This window comes from Podarcis melisellensis (genome assembly GCF_964234715.1).
Source record: "Podarcis melisellensis genome assembly, chromosome: 1".
NCBI classification, from domain to species: Eukaryota; Metazoa; Chordata; class Lepidosauria; order Squamata; family Lacertidae; genus Podarcis; species Podarcis melisellensis.
The window spans coordinates 10,594,100-10,614,125 of NC_138528.1; the positions used below are offsets into that span (position 1 = coordinate 10,594,100).

Consider the following 20,026-nt stretch of genomic DNA (forward strand, 5'->3'; position numbering starts at 1 on the left):
GAGGTGGTCAAAGTATTGGAGCCTCAGCTTCATGATCTGTCCTTCCAGTGAGCGCTCAGGGCTGATTTCCTTAAGAATGGAGAGGTCTGATCTTCTTGCAGTCCATGGGACTCTCAAGAGTCTCCTCCAGCACCATAATTCAAAAGCATTGATTCTTTGGCGATCAGCCTTCTTTATGGTACAGCTCTCCCTTCCATACATCACTACTGCGAAAACCATAGCTTTAGCCGGCCAAAAGTGCTTGCAATTTGACTGAATGGGTTTTTTAAAAAAAGAAAAGAAAGGAAAAGATTTGGCTAAGGCAACTCTGGCTCCATGGCATTAATGCAGGATTATTATTCATGCCCACCCCCTCGCCCCACAAATCCCAAGCTATCTTGCTGCCTTGCAAAGTCTTAAGAAAAGCATGATGCATCGGCCGCTTATAAAAATAGTACACGCAGGAGTTTTTGAGCAAACCTTGCTCTTGGATGAATTTATTTTTCTTTCTCTTTTTTGCATTTTTATATACACGTCCTCCTGAGTGGTTCACAGATTAAAATCTGCAAAACACAAATCCGGTCCGCGCGTAAACGATTGCTGCTGCAGTTGCACTATGGGCAGAGCTGTACGTCGAACCAGCATAAAGCCACATGGAGCAGCGTGAACACGGATAAAAACAGTGCTAAAACCCAGGGAGTGGGGAAATCCTCAAGGGGAGTTTTTCTGGATGAACTGTGCAGTTCACCAGCTTAATAACACAGCAATTATTAGTGAAACCTGAAAGAGGAGGAGTAACAGAGTCGTCTGATGTGTTGCCTTAGTGCTGCCAAGAGATTATGCGTGTGTTTTTCTGCCGTTGCAAAGATGTTCCCAGGCCTTTTCCCTGCTCCCTCTTTGTATTGCTCTGATGCGCACCCTCCCCTTATCTCTCTCTCGCACACAGACAGTACGAGGGCAAGTGGGAAAAGGGTCGTTGGCGATGTGGCCTACAGCGCAGCCAAGGAGAAGGCGGGTTACATCACCCCGGTCCCTGGAGGTGTCGGGCCAATGACGGTTGCCATGCTGATGCAGGTGTGTGCCCTTGGTTCACGCAGAGAGCGCACTGGTTGTACCTGTGGGAGGCGCATGGGCTGCGTTGCTCTCCCACAACCCCACCCTCAAAACTCTGGCTTTCCCCCAGAGCAGCTGCACTTTATGTACGGGCGGGGGGGAGGAATGGTTGTGGGTGCTCTAGGGTGTTCTCTGTGTATGTGTGTGTGTGTGTTTTTGTCCCACCTTTTGGCGTGAGCATAAATTGCAGAGGTGCAGGTGCAGCTGCTACCTATGAATGCATGCTTGTAAATGTTAAATAATGGGATAATAATAATAATAATAATAATAATAATAATAATAATAATAATTATTTATTTATACCTCGCCCATCTGGCCGGGCTTCCCCAACCACTCTGGGCGGCTTCCAAAAAAATATTAAAATAATGTAATACATCAAACATTAAAAGCTCCCCTAAACAGGGCTGCCTTCATTCTATTTGACTTTAGGAGACTGCAGAAGGCAGCTCTGTATAAGGAAGTGTTTAATGTTTGATGTTTTGTTGTGTTTGTCATATTTTGTTGGGAGCCGGCCAGAGTGGCTGGGGCAACCCTGTCAGGTGGACTGCGTGTTGTTGTTGTTGTTGTTATTTGATGGGGCTGCTTGTCTCTGCTGTATGTCTGTGTTTTTCGTCTGCCATTAGCCATGATGGCCCCCATATGTTAGTTGATTCTTAAAAAACTTGTTTGTGATAGTTTTGTAACCTTGTAAGCTGCTTGTATGTCCATCTCTGTTGCATGAAGAGCTATATAAATTGCCGGAATAAATAGCAACCTCCAGTATTTCTGATCACTGTGCCTCTAAATCAGGGGCAGATTGGAGTCTGTCATCTATTATTCTTGTCCATTAGGCATGCTGGCTATAGATGACAGGAGTCCAATAGCATCTGAAGGGCCAGAGGCTCTCAAAATATAAACCACGATGATGATTTAACCTTTGTATTCTGGCTTTCTGCTGATGTAATCAGTGTCTGACAGCAGAGATCAGAAACGATAATCCTAAAATGCAGCAACTAATGCTGTAAACAGTTATGGTCCTTTGTTTTATATCCTGCTTTTTTGCGGGGGGGGGGGATCTAAAATTGGCTTCAAGGGCAACAGAAATAATAATCGGCCTTCCCCCAAAACCTACCCAAGCAACCAGGTTGTAATGAAGATGTTAGAACGAGGCAGGGGATGGAGGTGTTGAGGCCGGGCTTCCTAGAGAGTGCATTCCATAACAGCAGTGCCACAACCAAAAAGGCCCTGCAGCTTGTACCCATCTGCGTAACAAGGAGTGATGGAGATTCTTGGCCGGGGGCGGAAGTCCTTTGTTGCTGCAGCCGGAGGAGCTAGATGCCTGTGGAAAGCCTGCAAGCGGGACTTGAGTGCAACTGCACTCTCCCTGGCTCCCAGCAGGTAGTATTCAGAGGGAGAACACAGCAATTGCGGCCAGTAGTCTTGCCAGGTGTGTGCTGGGCTCCTGTTCTGTCTTGCCTATGACATTATTGACTGATCTGCTGGAACGTTTTGTGTGATGGACCTTTCCTTGGTTCGCTTCTTTGTTTTTCAATACGAATTTAGAGCACTGTAGAAAGTGCGCAGCGCTTTCTGGAGAAATATCAGCCCGGCAAGTGGAATATTCAGTATAACCAGCTGATCCCTAGAACGCCCGTTCCAAGGTAAGGAACAATTTATGGCTGGAAGGCCATTGATAGAGATTATTTCATTCTGGTTTTTGCCTGAATTTATATGGGGGGGGGGTGTTGGGGCATGGGATAGGGGGTGTTGTTTTTATTAAGTCTTTGTAGAGGTCCAGCATGTTCTCTTCACCACTCACAGCAGAAACTTGGAACTGATGGAATATATTTCTGTGGTCTGCAAATGGGTGATGCAATTGATTTTTGTTGAATTTGCAGGGAACAGCTTTTTTATAATAATAAAAAAATAATCTAGGCGGTTGTTGTTTTAAAACAAGGTCTACCTTCCCCCAATCTGGGGAAGATCATGTGGATCTTAATCTCAGGGTTGTGCATTTGAGCTCCACATTGAGCAGAGTAAAGGTAAAGGGACCCCTGACCATTAGGTCCAGTCAGGACCGACTCTGGGGTTGCGGCGCTCATCTCGCTTTACTGGCCGAGGGAGCCGGCGTACAGCTTCTGGGTCATGTGGCCAGCATGACTAAGCCACTTCTGGCAAAACCAGAGCAGCGCACGGAAATGCCGTTTACCTTCCCGCCGGAGCGGTACCTATTTATCTACTTGCACTTTGACGTGCTTTCGAACTGCTAGGATGGCTAGGATGGCAGGGGCCAAGCAACGGGAGCTCACCCCGACGCGGGGATTCAAACCACCGACTTTCTGATCGGCAAGTCCTAGGCTCTGTGGTTTAACACACAGTGCCACCCACGTCCCTACATTGAGCAGAGAGAGCCTTGCAACTGCAGGGTGTGGTGGACCAGATGATCCTTGTATGATGCCTTCCAAGTCTGCAATTCTGTGGTTCTAGGAATATCTCCAGATGTTGTGGCTGGGACTGACAGGTGTTGTAGTTTTAAAACAGCCGGAGGGCACCCAAGATGAGAGCTCGCTCTGGTTCATCCTTCTCCTGCTAATTTTCCAGCTTGCTAGGAGCCTTTCTTTTAGGCGAGCACTCAGAAACATGACTCTTCCTCCATACACACACAACTGTAGTGGGGAGAGCCAGGGTGGTGTTGTGATTAAAGTAGTGGGCTACAGCCTGGGAGGCCTGGGTTCGAATCCTCACTCGGCCATGAACTTCACTGGGCCAGCGATCTATAACTCAACATTAAAGCAGCTTCCTATAGTCCTGCGTATCGTCTCTCTGTAGAACTCTTCCTCACCGCCCTCTTGTTGACTTTCAGCGACATCGAAGTATCCCGGTCCTGCTTCCCCAAGCCCATTGGCCAGCTGGCCAAGGAGATCGGTCTGCTCTCAGATGAGGTGCAACTCTACGGCCAGTGCAAGGCCAAGATTTCGCTGTCGGCGCTGAAGCGCCTGAAGGACCAGCCCGACGGCAGATACGTTGTCGTAACGGGGTAGGTTTCATGGGTCCCTTTCTGCTACTCTCATAGCCTTTTTCAGTTGGTGACATTGGGGAGCAGCCTGCCAGGTGGGGTGGAACAGCCAGTGGCGTAACATGGGTTTCCAGTGCCTGGGGCTGCTTGGAGCGGGGTCGGTGAGAGAGAGGGATGGAAACAGACAGAGTATGCATTCACATTCAACTGCATAATGGTGTCCGCGTCACTCAGGAGTATTGCAGCCACTGTGATAAGAAAAGAAGAGTCATTCACTGGAAGTGCATGTCGGGATCTCCGCTCGGCCAAGCTGATAAAGCTCATCTTCCTCCGACTGCTTCGGAATTGCCCCCGATGAATAATTAATGACCTGAGCCTTTGATGAGGCCTCAGGCACATTCCCCCATTCAGCAGAGAATCCAAAACAGCACGCGGAAGTGATGAGATTTATGGCTACATGCTATGCTTTATTACTAAGCTATGCAGAGAGCAAAGAAAAATACATCCTCTCTCTGTGAGAGCAGAGAGCAACTGAACAACAAAGGAACAGGAAACCAGTAATGTCACATCCGTCTCCCTTCTCCCGTGAGACTTCCAATAGCCTGGAATGTCTCTGGAATGTAAACAGAGCCTTGTGACTCTTGAGGAGATTTCACCCCTCCCATATCCAAGAATCTGCTGATGTTCTCTGCTGATTCTCCAGAGAGGAGGGGGCCGTTTCTGCTCTCTGCTTATTCCGTTCCAGCCTCACATCAGAGAGAGAGAGAGTGAGTGTTAGAGAGAGATTGTGTGTATAGATAAGGTTGCTGCTAAGAGCAGCTGCAGACACTCAGTGCAGTTCAGCATTTTTCGTTTAGACCTCATTTAGCTCTGTATATAGTTGTGTATTATAGTTGTAGATAGAATAAAGAAGATATTCTACAGAGCTGCTCTCCGAGTCGTTTATGCTCTGCTGTACTCTGCTGTGCGACGACTGTCTTCTTGTGGAAGTGAATCCGGTGCTCACAACTCTAAGCTGTGAGTCCACAGCACCTTGACTTGTTCCTGTGCAGAAGGTGGTCTCTGGAAGTGCTACCCAGCTCGCCTAGCCCAGTTGGGGCTGAAGTGGATGAGTCCAGAGGTGGCACTGGCTTAATTAAGGGCGATGCTGACAACTCTAAGCAGCTGCTCAGTGGCAAAACAGAAACTAACAGTGCGCAGCTGTGTCGAGGCAGCTCTGGGTGCTGAAATGGTGCACCCCAAACAATTTTGTGCCCAGGGCAGCTGCCCCGTGGCCCTAACCATGCTATGCCACTGGCTGGAGCCGCTGCACTCACTTCCCAGGAGGCAGGTGGTAGTTGTTTGCTGGGAGGGGCAGAGGTGAGGCAGCACGAGATCGGCATCGTGGCCGTCCTGTGATTTGCTGGACCCCAAAGAGCTTGTCTTGAGCTTTGAATACCAGCGCTAAGGGTGCATGCGGGAGATCACCTTGTTCATAGCCTGTCGGCTTTGCTCAAAGGAAACGGGTGCATTTTCCCAATGCCTTGGGGTTTGGGGTTTTTTTTTGCATTTCAGTATAACGCCCACACCCCTGGGAGAAGGGAAAAGCACCACAACAGTGGGACTGGTTCAAGCGCTGGGAGCATACCTTGGTCGGAATGCCTTTGCCTGCGTTCGGCAGCCTTCCCAAGGACCCACGTTTGGAATTAAAGGTACGTAAAGGTGGGCCGTGGGCCTGATCCAGCAGCCTCTTCTTATGTCCAGGGTGCACCTGGAGATGCTGGGGGGGGGGTGAATCTGGAATCTTCTGCATTCAAGGCAGATGCACAGCCACAAACTATATCCCTTCCCAGAACATTACAGTGGTACCTCGGGTTAAGTACTTAATTCGTTCCAGAGGTCCGTTCTTAACCTGAAACTGTTCTTAACCTGAGGCACCACTTTAGCTAATGGGGCCTCCCACTGCCACTGCGCCGCCGAAGGCTGATTTCCGTTCTTCTCCTGAAGCAAAGTTCTTAACCTGAAGCACTATTTCTGGCTTAGCGGAGTCTGTAACCTGAAGCGTATGTAACCCGAGGTACCACTGTACTGAAAATATTGTTTCCGGTATCAGTAATTTGGACTGAAAAGTTATGAGATAACATAAGACAACTTACAGATAAGCACATGATCTACTTTCATCTCTGGTAATCGGATGCAGGAGGTTTTCGGACAAGCCCTTTTTTTGACACCCATCACTGCTCCGAGAAGTTTGTCGGTTTTGGAAGCCTGTGCATCCTCTTCTAATCTAAAGATGCTCACGCTTTTAAGAAATTTAAAGAATATCTAGCTAAATATTGTAATATAAGATAAATAGGAAATTATTGGAAGTAATAAATAGGCTTAGGGGTAGAGTAAGAATATGTGGTAGTAAATATTAAGGATTAGAATATTAATAAAAGAGAAGAGGTTAGTAAATGAAAGGAGTTAATGTTATTAGAAATATGAATTTGGAGAACTTTTAAACAGGTGAAATAATGAAATTCAGTTAGAGGGGATTTGAAGAAGTCAGTTATCAATGTAACGAAAATCAGGGATTTGAAGTAATAATTCTTTTTTGTGTCTTTTTTTCTCTTTTTCTCCGTTGTGTATTTTGTAATGCTTTCTTTTTCTTTCTGTGATAAATGTGAAAATCAATTTTTTAAAAAAGATGCTCACGCTTTTTGCAAGCGCGGTCTGATGAATGGCATACTTCCTTTTATGCAGGTGGTGCGGCTGGAGGTGGATATTCTCAGGTTATCCCTATGGAGGAGGTAACTTGATTCCTTAATTTACGACTGCATTTCAGACAAAACGGTTGGTGTGGGATTAGCTCAGTCGGTAGAGCACGAAACTCTTAATCTCAAGGACGTGGATTCGAGCCCCACATTGGGCGAAAGATTCCTGCATTGCAAGGGGTTGGAACTTGTGGTTCCTTCCAACTCCACAATTCTGTGATTCTGTGTTTAAAGCAGGGCTGGGAAACCTTTGGGAAGCCTGTAGTGGTTGAAGGAACTTCTTCTACGATTCCCACTTCCCTGGATCTCTGGAAATTTTGCATTTTGACATCAAGAGACGGCTCTTGTCTCTTGCCTATCACAGAGCAACTTTCTAACCTCACCTGTAGGAACATTGCTAACAACAACAACAACAACAATTTATTATTTATACCCCGCCCATCTGGCTGAGTTTCCCCAGCCACTCTGGGTGGCTTCCAATCTAGTGTTAAAAACAATACAGCATTAAATATTACAAACGTCCCTAAACAGGGCTGCCTTCAGATGTCTTTTAAAAATAGGATAGCTGCTTATTTCCATCACATCTGAAGGGAGGGTGTTCCACAGGGTAGGCGCCATTACCAAGAAAGCCCTCTGTCTGTCTGGTTCCCTGTAACCTCATTTTCGCAATGAGGGAGCCGCCAGAAGGCCCTCAGAGCTGGACCTCAGTGTCTGGGCTGAACGATGGGGGTGGAGACGCTCCTTGAGGTATACAAGACCGAGGCCATTTAGGGCTTTAAAGGTCAGCACCCACACTTTGAATTGTGCTCAGAAACGTACTAGGAGCCTGTGCAGGTCTTTCAAGACCGTTGTTATGTGGTCCCAGTAGTCATTCCCAGTCACTAGTCCAGCTGCCGCATTCTGGATTAATTGCAGTTTCTGGGTCACCTTCAAAGGTAGAGCGCATTGCAGTAGTCCAAGCGGGAGATAACTAGAGCATGCACCACTTTGGCGAGACAGTCCGCAGGTAGGTAGGGTCTCAGCCTGCGTACCAGGTGGAGCTGGTAGACAGCTGCCCTGGACACAGAATTAACCTGCGTCTCCGTGGAATATTTCGCTCTCCAGCTCATAGTCCTGTTTTGGGACTTGCTGGGCTTTAACAGAGGATTTGAGGTTGTTGTTGAGGTCCTCTCCACCCCAATCCAATTTGTCTCCCCCTTTTTGTCATGGATATTCTACTCAATATTGATCCAGGGTAGATTCCATTGTATAGTTAGCAAAGTAAAAAACTTAAACATGTTGCAAGATTCCAAAAAAAAATAGACCAGAGGCAATTGTATTTCATCCAGCAGAGCTTTACTGCCACTGAAGGCAAATGAGCATAATGGTCACAAATCCAATACATTCAGGACTGGCCCTGTCCATAAGAAATCCAATTGCAGCAGATTTAACTTAAACTTACAATAAGTCTGAATCTTAACACTAAGCATACTATGTACAGTCATACCTCATGTTACGTCCGCTTTATGTTACGTTCTTTCAGGTTATGTCCCACGGCGACCTGGAAGTACTGGAAAGGGTTACTTCTAGGTTTTGCCACGCGCATGTGCAGAAGCGGCGAATCACAACCCGTGCATGCGCAGATGCGCCGCTGCAGGTTGTTCTCTTTTCATGTTGTGAACGAGCCTCCGGAACGGATCCCGTTCACAACCAGAGTTACCATTGTTCAGAACACCACACCAGAAGGAAAGAGAGACAGAAAGAGAAAGTGTGAAACCCAGGCTCCTTCTGGCCTATTTTTATAGTCAGCAATGACCTTGACTGAAAGAGAACAGAGCTAGTTTAAACTAGCTGCACTCGGCTTCTCTGAAGGAATAACCCAAACATCGTGAACCTTCTCTCACACAGAGAAGCTTCCAGAACCCTCTTGAATTAATTAGAATAGGAAAGATCTCAACACATCAGATCAGTACTTTCTGCGCTAAGAAATGCAAACTGACATTTTCCGTCCTCTCTAGTTCAATCTCCACCTCACTGGCGACATCCACGCCATTACTGCAGCCAATAACCTGGTCGCTGCCGCTATTGATGCCCGCATCTTCCACGAGGCCACGCAGTCTGATCAGGTAACACGGTGCGATTTATCTTTTCCCCTGTAGCATTTGTGTGTGTATGTGTGTGTTTGTGTGTGTGAGAGAGAGAGAGAGACTTGTTGAGTGCTCTGCAACCGCTAAATAAGTGCCTTTGCTCCTTAAGGCTCTCTATTCCCGATTGGTCCCTTCTGTTGACGGCGCCAGGAAGTTCTCCAATGTCCAGATCCAGAGATTGCGGGTGAGTTTGCAGAGCCTGTTCCGGTAACCAATTTCCAGGTCCCTTCCATGTGGATGTTTCATGGACTATATACTCAGGGATGTGACCATCTTGCATGTTTGCAAGCATAGAATTTGGTGCAAAGCCCAGAATACTTTTATTTTATTTTAATAACTTGTACTGAAAACAGCAAAGCATAAAAACACCAGGCAAACAGGAGGCAAAAAATGCAAGGTCGGGTATCTGGCAAATGTACGCAAAGAGTAATGTGAGGACTTGCCTTAGACATTCAGAAAACAATTCACACAAGTCACACAAAGGACTAATCAAGAACACCTAATGAAGTCATATTTGTGCATCAATGTTGTCAAGTAAGCCATCAGGAGCCAGCAGACAGTTGCAAAACCCAGAATCTTGGCCCTGTAATTTATGAGATTTGCACCCAGGCAAAGTGTGATGTACTATGCCAGCCTTCACCAATGCCCTCCAGCTGTTTTAGTGGATAGTCTGAAAGAGCTGGAGGGCACCAAGTTGGAGAAGGCTGATTTGTACAAGTCTCTCTATTTCTTCAGGAAAATCTGGCTCTACAATATATATCTTCTTTCAGATTAGGCTCCTGTTCCAGTTAGCTAGGCAGGAAACACACTTAGGTCCCCTATCTATAGCTGGCCCATTGAAGTTGAAATTCTGGCTTAAAAAAAATTCTGTCACTTACATCATTCCTAGTTTGCACAGGATGCTAACCCATGGTTTAAACAAACCATGGTTCAGAGTTATGTGCAAACCATGCTTTTTCACATTTCTTCTTGGCAGGTTTCAAGTTTCAGCCTAGGCTTTTAGACGCTGCTCTCCCTTTATTTTTTTGCTTTAAGAACGATTCCTCCCCCCACAAAAAAATGAACTTGCTCATTTCCTGTAACTACCCACCATCTTATTTCTCTCCCCCTCCTTTCATTCCTCCTCAGAGATTGCATATTGAGAAAACAGACCCAAGGGCTTTGACAGATGATGAAATAAACAAATTTGTGAGATTGGATATTGATCCAAACAGCATAACGTGGCAAAGAGGTATTGGCGCAAAAATAACTCACAGTGGGCAAAGTAGAAAGATGTTTAGAAGGGTGCGGGAGTTTGAGCTTTTGTTTTTGTGTGTGTATACCAAAAAAAAAAAAATGGTTTAAGGTTTAGACTTAGAGACTCCTGCTTATCTCCCTCCACTGCCTGTCCCCATCCCAGAGCCTTCAATGTTAGCCAAAATCTGATTGCACACAGATTATAGATAGTTTTGGTCCTCCGCTTCCTGTGTAGCAGAACTGTCCATCCTCCAAGGAGACAGCCGTTGCTTCTCTGCATGAGTCATTGCTCTGGGCTTGCCGACTTCCAATCAGGAACACCCCCAGAATTGCTGGGCCTTTACAGAGTTATTGATAGGGCTGGCTCAAGATTTGAGGAGGGCCCTGTGCGACATCCCCTCTGCTGGGCCTTCTCCTTCCTATGTGCTCCCTCTCAGTGGGCTTATCTGGCAGAAAGTTTTTGGGAGGGAGAGGGTTGTCTCTGTGCACCTGTGTGTGTGTTCCTGCATGTGTTTGAGTGTGTGCACGTATGAGTAGGCATTCACCTTTCAGCAGCTTTTCTGAGCTAATGGGGTAGGCAGCCTAAGGCCCAGGGGCCAGATGCGGCCCAATCACCTTCTCAATTCGGTCCATGGACGGTCCGGGAATCAGTGTGTTTTTACATGAGTATAATGTGTCCTTTTATTTAAAATGCACCTCTGAGTTATTTGTGGGACCTGCCTGGTGTTTTTACATGAGGAGAATGTCTGCTTTTATTTAAAATGCATGTCTGGGTTATTTGTGGGGAATAGGAATTCGTTCACCCCCCCCAAAAAAAATAGTCCAGCCCACCACATGGTTTGAGGGACGGTGGACCGGCCCACGGCTGAAAAAGGTTGCTGACCCTTGCTAGCCCCCCCCCAAAAAAACCTGCCTAAAATGCCCATATCACAGGGTCCTTTTTAACCTGCTTTCACTCATCCATCCATTCATTCTCTCCTTCCCTCCCTCTCCTCGCTTTCCCTTGCTCAGTGATGGACACAAATGACAGGTTTCTGCGGAAGATCACTATTGGGCAGTCTCCAACCGAAAAGGGATTCTCGCGCACAGTAAGTGCCCTTTCTTCTCTCATTCCGAGATGCTTTCCTATTGCGGGGGGTGGGGGTGGGGACTGGCTGGTCTTTGAACAATAGCATCTTACCCTCCCTTAGCAACTGGGTTGGCCTTAAGCTAAGAGGTGTTGGGGGTTTTTCCCCCCCACTGAGTGTTTTTCTACAGATGATGTGCATGAGAACATAAAAGTGGAGGAAGGAAAAATTAACCAATAAACTGAAACTGACACGGGGACAAATAGAAGAAGACCTTCACCCCAGTATGGCTCCCCTTTATCACATACACAGCCCAACAAGACAATGACAAAAATCCACCAACAGCATACAAATCAATATGGCTAACCTGATCCAAAACAACCACCCACCCCACTCACAGACGAAAACAAAGATCACCACAGCCAGTCACAAACAAACAACCACACCCTAGGCCAACCCCAACCTATCTCACCACCAAAGGAACACAAGTGAACAGCACAGAACCTGCACAAGTGACGCTGACGCAAAACCCCACATATATTAAGTAAAATAGAAACATCACCACCCAACCCCACCCCCACTCACCTTTCCCCCCCTCCACCTCTTTCCCCCTTTTCTTCCTAATGTCTCAACAAATGAAACTGATCTGTAAAAAATGTTACTGGGGGGGGGGAGAGAGGCATTGCACATACTTTTGTAAACCAAGAAAATGTTTAATAATAAATAAATAAATGCGGAGGGAGGGGGCGAGAATATGTACCTGGTGCTAAATTGCTCTGAGGGGCTGGCTTTTCCACCCACAGTGTTTTGGAGTACAGTGGTACCTTGGTAGTCAAACAGCTTGGCTCCTGAACAAATTGGCTTCTGAACGCTGCAAACCCGGAAGTGAGTTTGCAATGTTTGCAAATGTTTTTCAGAAGCTGAACATCCAACATGGCTTCCACATCTTCTGATTGAGTGCAGGAAGCTCCTGCAGCCAATTGGAAGCCGCACCTTGGTTTTCGAACCGTTTTAGGAGTCGAACAGACTCCCAGAACAGATTAAATTTGAGAACCAAGGTACCCCTGTAGTCTTCTCCATGTCAGACATCTAGTTTGCTTGACTCTGTGTTGTCTTTGGCATAAAAAATGGCAGCTCTTCCAACACAACCTTGCGCTATCTTTCCTGCGGAACATGGGTAGTGGTTGGAAACTGGACGGCATGCGGGTGGTAGGTGGAGCCAGAGGCAAAATGTGGGTGGAGCAATGGAGTTGACTCTTACCTTACAACAGGTGACTTTCCAGCCATACGAAAGTGAGAGGTGTGTGTATTGTAGACACCATCATTTATCTCTATTTTATTTATATATTTTGTTTCCCAAGATTTAGACACCGCTTGATTGTAATAAAACCTCAAAATGGTTTACAAAAACACTAACATTATCAGGGCTTGGGGGAACAGCTAATAAGAATGCGGCAGCTAGACTGGTGACTGGGAGCGGCCGCCGGGACCACATAACACCGGTTCTGAGAGATCTGCACTGGCTCCCAGTACGTTTCCGAGCACGATTCAAAGTGTTGGTGCTGACCTTTAAAGCCCTAAACGGCCTCGGTCCTGTATACCTGAAGGAGCGTCTCCACCCCCATCGTTCAGCCCGGACACTGAGATCCAGTGCCGAGGGCCTTCTGGCGGTTCCGTCATTGCGAGAAGTGAGGCTACAGGGAACCAGACAGAGGGCCTTCTCGGTAGTGGCGCCCGCCCTGTGGAACGCCCTCCCATCAGATGTCAAAGAGATAAAGAATTACCTGACATTCAGAAGACATCTTAAGGCAGCCCTGTTCAGGGAAGTTTTTAATATGTAATGCTGTACTGTTTTTAACGGGACGCAGGTGGCGCTGTGGGTTAAAGCCTCAGCGCCTAGGACTTGCCGATCGAAAGGTCGGCGGTTCGAATCCCTGCTGCGGGGTGCGCTCCCGCTGCTCGGTCCCAGCGCCTGCCAACCTAGCAGTTCGAAAGCACCTCCGGGTGCAAGTAGATAAATAGGGACCGCTTACCAGCGGGAAGGTAAACGCCGTTTCCGTGTGCAGCTCTGGCTCGCCAGAGCAGCGATGTCACGCTGGCCATGTGACCCGGAAGTGTCTCCGGACAGCGCTGGCCCCTGGCCTCTTAAGTGAGATGGGCGCACAACCCCAGAGTCTGTCAAGACTGGCCCGTACGGGCAGGGGTACCTTTACCTTTACTGTTTTTAACACGGATTGGGAGCCGCCCAGAGTGACTGGGGAAACTCAGCCAGATGGGCGGGGTATAAATAATAAATTTTTATTATTATTATAATAACAATTGGGAACATTTTTTTAATAACCAGAATCGGCAATCAGCTAAAAACCAGATTAATTTGAACAACCACAGGCAACACACGGCTAATAATATGCTAACAAAATATTTACAAAATTATAATGTTTCTCAATTCATAAACAGAAAATATGCAGTGGAGTAATGAATCATCAGAGTCAAATAATGTTCATGAACAATAGAGAGCGTAGTTAGTCAGTGTCAAAGAACCTGGAGATGGAGGCAAAATGCCTTTCAACAGTCACAGTCCTGCAAATGAGCAGAGATTGGTGCTCCGAACGTAGCGTAGAACAGTTTTTACTACACTTCTCGGTGATTGCTGGTCCTTTGCTACTAGATGTACCTGTAGGGACAATTCATTTGCTGATGAAGAATTACCATTGAAACAGTTAATCATCCAGAAAAACTGTTCTGCACTGACTGTGACTGTTATTGTTAGCAAATTATTAGCCGTGTGTTGCTTGTGGCTGTTCGGAGTTGTCTGTTTTGCAACACAGGGGATTTCCTTTGTTGTTTATTCAAAAACCAGATTAAAGCATGCATCATCATTCTGCACACCTTAAACAAAGATGTTTTTAGCAAGCAGCAAAAAAATTGTCAACAGGCAGGGAATTCCAAAGTGTGGTGCTGCCACACAAAAGATGGATTTTGTAATGGTTATAGGGGTTGCTCGTGCGTAAGTTGCCGCCACTCCTGGCTAGGTTACCTAGTTAAACCCTTTCTGTCTGGACAGCCCTTCACTTCGTGGCTGTTTCAGTTGCTGGCAGAATCCATCAGTGGGCGTTTCTTGAACTTCTTCCAGCAAAGAAGTTCTTTGACGCCAAGTCTCCGCCTACTCTCCCTGCGCGGAGGTCTTCTGCGCAGGGTGGGTGTGGGCAGCGGAGGACCTGTGCTCTCCCCGCTGGTCTCCGGCGAGGAGTCCTGGAGCCCTCTCTCCGATTCCTCCATCCGCCCCCCTTTATCCCTGGTGTTACGGTGATTTCCTTCCCCAGCCGATGGGCTGCCTCTCTTCCTGCTGGGCCCCTCTCCAGCATCGCTCTGGAGCCTTGCCTCCGCCTCTAGCTCTGATGGCAGTTCCCTGACAGATTCCTTCCAGGAAAGCGAGAGGCGTTGTGGCAGTTCATGTTGGAAAACGCCCTGTGGTGCTCCTGTAGCCCCCGCACTCCGAGCATCCTCCGGTGTGCGCAGTTCTGGAAAAGGCATTTCCCTTCTTCTCCAGTCTGCTCAGCGACGTATACCAGATAGTATATGCACACTAATCTTCTAGCATTGCACAGCAAGAAGCGCGAGACATCGTAGAGCTAATCTACCTATTTATTTACACACTATGTACAGACAAAGAATTATGGCGCCCTCTCTCATCAGCTCCGAGAGAGAACAGGACGAAGTAAAAGCAGAAGTACAGTCCCAACAGTGCCCACAACGGAAGAGAGAAAAGGCTGTCTTCCGTTCCCACCGTCTTCCCAGACGGGCATGTGATTTACACTGATCACATCTGCAGCATCGGATGCATGAAATACTAACAGTTCAAGGATTCATTCCAGAAAGGCAAAAGCGCTCAAGGAAGGTGTAGCTTGCAGGATGTGGGTGACCTGGGAAGCGTCTTGGGGGCTAAGCAAAAAGGCCGCATTGGCCCCTGCGTCTAATGCTTCTCTCGCCTGTTAACCACAAAAATCCATCTTGCCATCCAGGAAAACAAGAGGCACTCTTGCAGTTCAAGGCGAGAACCAGTGTGGTATAGTGGTTAAGAGCAGTAGACTCGTAATCTGGTGAACCAGGTTCGCTTCCCCGCTCCTCCACATGCAGCTGCTGGGTGACCTTGGGCCAGTCACACTTCTCTGAAGTCTCTCAGCCTCACTCACCTCACAGAGTGTTTCTTGTGGGGGAGGAAGGAAAAGGAGAACGTTAGCCGCTTTGAGACTCCTTCGGGTAGTGATAAAGCGGGATATCAAATCCAAATTCTTCTTCAAGGACACATTCCTGCCAGGCAAACCCACTTGAGGAGGGCAATGAACAGGGTCAAGGAGACGTGGCATGGAGAGAGTCCTGAGCGGGATGGAGAGGTTTGAGGTGCCACATTCGTCCCCTGGGTCTGAGGCTCCCCACCTTTGCCAGGCCTGGAAGAGCCCTGGAAGTAGCCTGAATATTATCTACTCCAAGTCCCTGCAATGCAGCAATAGGCAGCTGTCTCTTACTGGAATCAAACCTGCAACCTTGGTGTTATCAGCATCACACTCTAACCCAGAGCTTGCCAAACTGTGTGTCACATCACATTAGCGTGTCTGCTGCAGTGTGCAGGTGTGCCGTGCGAATTCTCCCTGCGCTCCTCACGGGACTGGAAAGGGGTTAGTTTAAGCCTCTGGCTTGCTAAGTAACACTGAAGTACCGTGTCGCGAAATGATGCATGTCTAAAAAGTGTGTCACCAACATGACAAGTTTGCAAAGCTCTGCTAAGCAATTCAGCTACCCAGAGGTCAGGGGTTGAACAAAATGTATGGGGTGAAGGAGGGGGGTGTTTGCTCCAGCCTTGCCCACTTTGGCCCTCCTCACCACCAGGGTGCCCAGATACAAAAGAGGGCAAAGCTCTGGGAATGTCAGTGGGTGTTGTTTGCAGGACAAGCTATCCCTGCTGAAATCCCCTCGTCTTATCTCAACCTCTGCAGTTTGCAGGAGCCCTGCCCATCCACCAGCATGCAGCCCCCAACTGCTTCCCTCCAAGGAAACAGGGCTGTTGCGAGGCAAGGAAGATTCCCCCACCCCACATCCCCACTATAGAGTTTGTATCCGGAGACAGTGATTCTCCTTTAAAACAAAAAAATGCCGCTTGGGTTGAAAGGAGACTGTTTTTGACCCTGTCCTTCCCTCCGGCAGGCTCAGTTCGACATCACAGTTGCCAGTGAAATCATGGCGGTCTTGGCTCTCACAGATGGCCTGGAGGACATGAGGCGCCGCCTAGCCAAAATGGTGGTGGCTTCCAGCAAGAACGGCATTCCAATTACCACAGAAGATCTGGTACGTAGGCCGTCATCTTCCTCAGTAGATGAAGCTTCGCCAAAACTGACCTTGATGGTGCAAGTTTCCCAGAAACCTCTGCTGGACTTAATTCGGGTTCAACTGTCTCTTGGATCTGGGTGTTTAGCTCATAAACCTAAGCTGGCCCCAGGATAACGTAGAATCATAGTATTGTGGAGTGGGAAGGGACCCAAGAGTTATCTAGTCCAGGCATAGGCAAGCTCGGCCCCCCAGATGTTTTGGAACTACAACTCCCATTATCCCTAGCTAACAGTACCATTGGTCAGGGATGATGGGAATTGTAGCCCCAAAACATCTGGAGGGCCGAGTTTGCCAATGCCTGATTTAGTCCAACCCCCTGCAGCGCAGGAACAAAGTAGAACCTGTAGAGCATCTTCTTCTTTGCGAGCCCCTTGTGATTCAGGTAGTCTGAGGAGGCCCTGCTCCAGAATACCATTGTGTGCCTAAGGTAAATTGCCCTGGACACCAGCTTTAATTAAAAATTAAAAATAGGGAGAAGTAGAGGCCTCGCACGCACCAAGGCTGGTCTCTTCGGCACTTGAGCACTATGCTTGGGATCCCAGAGGTAGATCGTACATGTGTGAAATTAACCTGCCTGTAATTGTGGAATTTAAAAAATGGTGAGCATGGCATCCTCCGCTGTGTTCATTTAGCATCCTATTTCTATCAAGGTGGAATAGTGGGCTCCCTTGCGGTTCTTGGAGCATCTTAAACCTGAAGAAATTGGTACGAACTGCCACCCAGGTAACTCTAAACACTTCTTTCTTTAGGGAGTTAGTGGTGCCCTGGCAGTTTTGATGAAAGATGCTATTGAGCCAAACCTCATGCAGACTCTGGAGGTAAGTGCATATCCTGTGCGAGCTTTGTGCTTTCAGTTGGAAATCGGAAAACCTACCTGCCCCCCCCCAAATGTTGTGAGGCAGTGGTTCTCAAGAACATTTTGCACCTGACAACCAATCACCCCTTCACGGTTTGCCTTGTTTGTTTGCTGTGTTTCCAAAGTGGTTTGCAATTAAAAAAAACATTAACACAAACAAATGGGATGAGAACCTTAATCTATGAAATGGTAGAAAAATAATCTCAGGGTGGCATCAGCTGCCGATGACACTACATCCATCCTCTTCTGCCTGCCCCCAAGGGGGGGGGGAAATGGCTGGAGAAGGAGGGACAAAGGCTGCCTCGACAGATCTCCCAGGCCACTGGCGGTCCAGTCAGGAGTTGGTGGCTCTCTGCTGGCTTGGCCTAGTCTCCCTAGCTTCTGCCTTACCTCAGCTTCTGCCTTACCTCAGAGCACACAGGTTGTAAATAGGAGTTGGTCTTCATGTTGCTTAAAATAGAAATTATATAGACCTGTCAAGGGCAACTGGCCATGATCAATAGAACCTTCCCATGCAGGGGCAGTGTATCTTGGAATACGAGTTACTGGGAGGAAAAGAAGAGGAAGTGTTGTTTATCCAGAAGTGTTGTTGGAATCAGGATGCTAGCCTGGGATTCTTGCAAATTCTGCAGGCTCTTAATCCAGAGACAAAGCTCTTGCTATTTAGAGTTAAGTACCAAAATATAACGCAGCAGGAATGGATGTGGTTTACAGACTTGTCGCATTCCCAGAAGGTGTGGGGGTGGCCAAGAAAGGACTCTGAGCTATGAGGGAAGCCAGTTCCTAACAGGCAAGATTGCATCTTCTTCCCCTACCCTCAGCTAGCAGAGGTGGAGGTGGGGGGTTTGCCATCTGCATTCCTGAAGGAGCCAGAAAGGTTTAAACTTCCTGGATCCTGCCCATTCTGTGCAGGGAAGGATATGGCTTGAGAAGTGAGAGTTCCCTCCTCTCCTGTAGAACTGTTTGGGTTTGACTGGCACAGAAAGAGAGTCTTATTTCATTTCACTTTCAATTTGTATACCATCTTTCTATATTACTATACACAAGGCGGTTTGCAGCCACAAAATATACACACCTTATAATGATCTGATCCAGTACAAAAAGGCATAATGAAACATAACTTTAAAAATGAACGACTTGTGTCATATAAAGTGATATTCAGTGATGTGTTAGAATATAATAGAACACAATAAAATTAACTCTTAAATAATACCGTATTTTTCGCTCTATAGGACGCACTTTTTCCCCTTCAAAAATGAAGGGGAAATGTGTGTGCGTCCTATGGAGCGAAGACGCCATAGCCCCGCGACCCTCTCCAGGCTGGAGAGGTGGCGTGCGGATATGGCAGGAGCCTCTATAGCCGCGCGCCACCTCTCCAGCCGGGAGAGCGCGCACAGGGCTAAAGAAGCCATAGCCCCGCAACCCTCTCCCGGCTGGAGAGGTGACGCACGACTGTGGCAGCAGCCTCTCCGCTGCGCGCCTTTCCGCTGCTCCCCGACCTGCTCTTTGGGGCTGGTGGTGGGCTTCCCCCCACCAGCCCCAAAGAGCAGGTCGAAAGGAACCTGAAGCCTGGAGAGCGAGAGGGGACGGTGCGGACCGACCCCTCTCGCTCTCCAGGCTTCCAGGCCTGAAGGCGACTGAACGCACCTTAAATGGCACCTTGTTTTAGAGGGGGGAAACAAGAGGGGGAGAAATTTTTAGCAAGTGCCATTGAGATCCATGGAATTTGCTTCTGAGTAAGTGTGCGTAGGGCTTGCCGATCAGAAGGTCGGCGGTTTGAATCCCCGCGACGGGGTGAGCTCCCGTTGCTCGGTCCCTGCTCCTGCCCACCTAGCAGTTCGAACGCACGTCAAAGTACAAGTAGATAAATAGGTACCGCTCCGGCGGGAAGGTAAACGGCGTTTCCGTGCGCTGCTCTGGTTCGCCAGAAGCGGCTTAGTCATGCTGGCCACATGACCCGGAAGCTGTACGCTGGCTCCCTCGGCCAATAAAGCGAGATGAGCGCCGCAACCCCAGAGTCGGCCATGACTGGACCTAATGGTCAGGGGTCCCTTTACCTTTTAAGTGTTTGTTGGGCTTGCAGCATTCCAGGTGGCAAAGCATCTTTTTTCCATTTGCATTTCCTTCTTCCAGTTGCATTTCCCCCTTCTCTTCTCAGGGCAACCCTGTGTTTGTCCACGCTGGTCCATTTGCCAACATTGCCCATGGCAACTCATCCGTCCTGGCAGACAAGATTGCCCTGAAGCTCGTCGGCAAGGAAGGGTTTGTGGGTGAGTCTCTGTGCGCCGACTTCCATGCACCGTTTACTTACGGAATTCATGGCCGCACGATGCAGTGGGTGGGGGACTTGTGGCCTTCCATAGGTTTCTGGACTACAATTCCCATGATCCCTGTTGGCCTCTCTAGCTGGGGATGATGGGAGTTGGAGTCCAGCAACTTCTGGAGGGGCATGGGTTCCCTATCGTTGCTGTTGCACCGAAAAACATTTGTGAAATTGACCTAGTAATTCAAGGAGGGATAGCTTTGTGAAGTTG

General features: G+C 48.0%; 1 protein-coding gene across 1 annotated transcript in view; it reads left to right on the plus strand.

Moving 5' to 3' along the window:
• Positions 1–20,026, plus strand: part of MTHFD1 (methylenetetrahydrofolate dehydrogenase, cyclohydrolase and formyltetrahydrofolate synthetase 1) — a 75,233-nt gene that overhangs the window by 26,462 nt on the left and 28,745 nt on the right. Inside the window, exons 9-20 of the mRNA XM_081910642.1 lie at positions 926–1,053; positions 2,635–2,732; positions 3,935–4,108; positions 5,642–5,778; positions 6,812–6,858; positions 8,820–8,927; positions 9,058–9,132; positions 10,077–10,179; positions 11,196–11,272; positions 16,454–16,594; positions 17,386–17,454; positions 19,651–19,762. Coding sequence (XP_081766768.1) covers positions 926–1,053; positions 2,635–2,732; positions 3,935–4,108; positions 5,642–5,778; positions 6,812–6,858; positions 8,820–8,927; positions 9,058–9,132; positions 10,077–10,179; positions 11,196–11,272; positions 16,454–16,594; positions 17,386–17,454; positions 19,651–19,762 — 1,269 coding nt within the window. The remainder of the gene's footprint in view (positions 1–925; positions 1,054–2,634; positions 2,733–3,934; positions 4,109–5,641; positions 5,779–6,811; positions 6,859–8,819; positions 8,928–9,057; positions 9,133–10,076; positions 10,180–11,195; positions 11,273–16,453; positions 16,595–17,385; positions 17,455–19,650; positions 19,763–20,026) is intronic.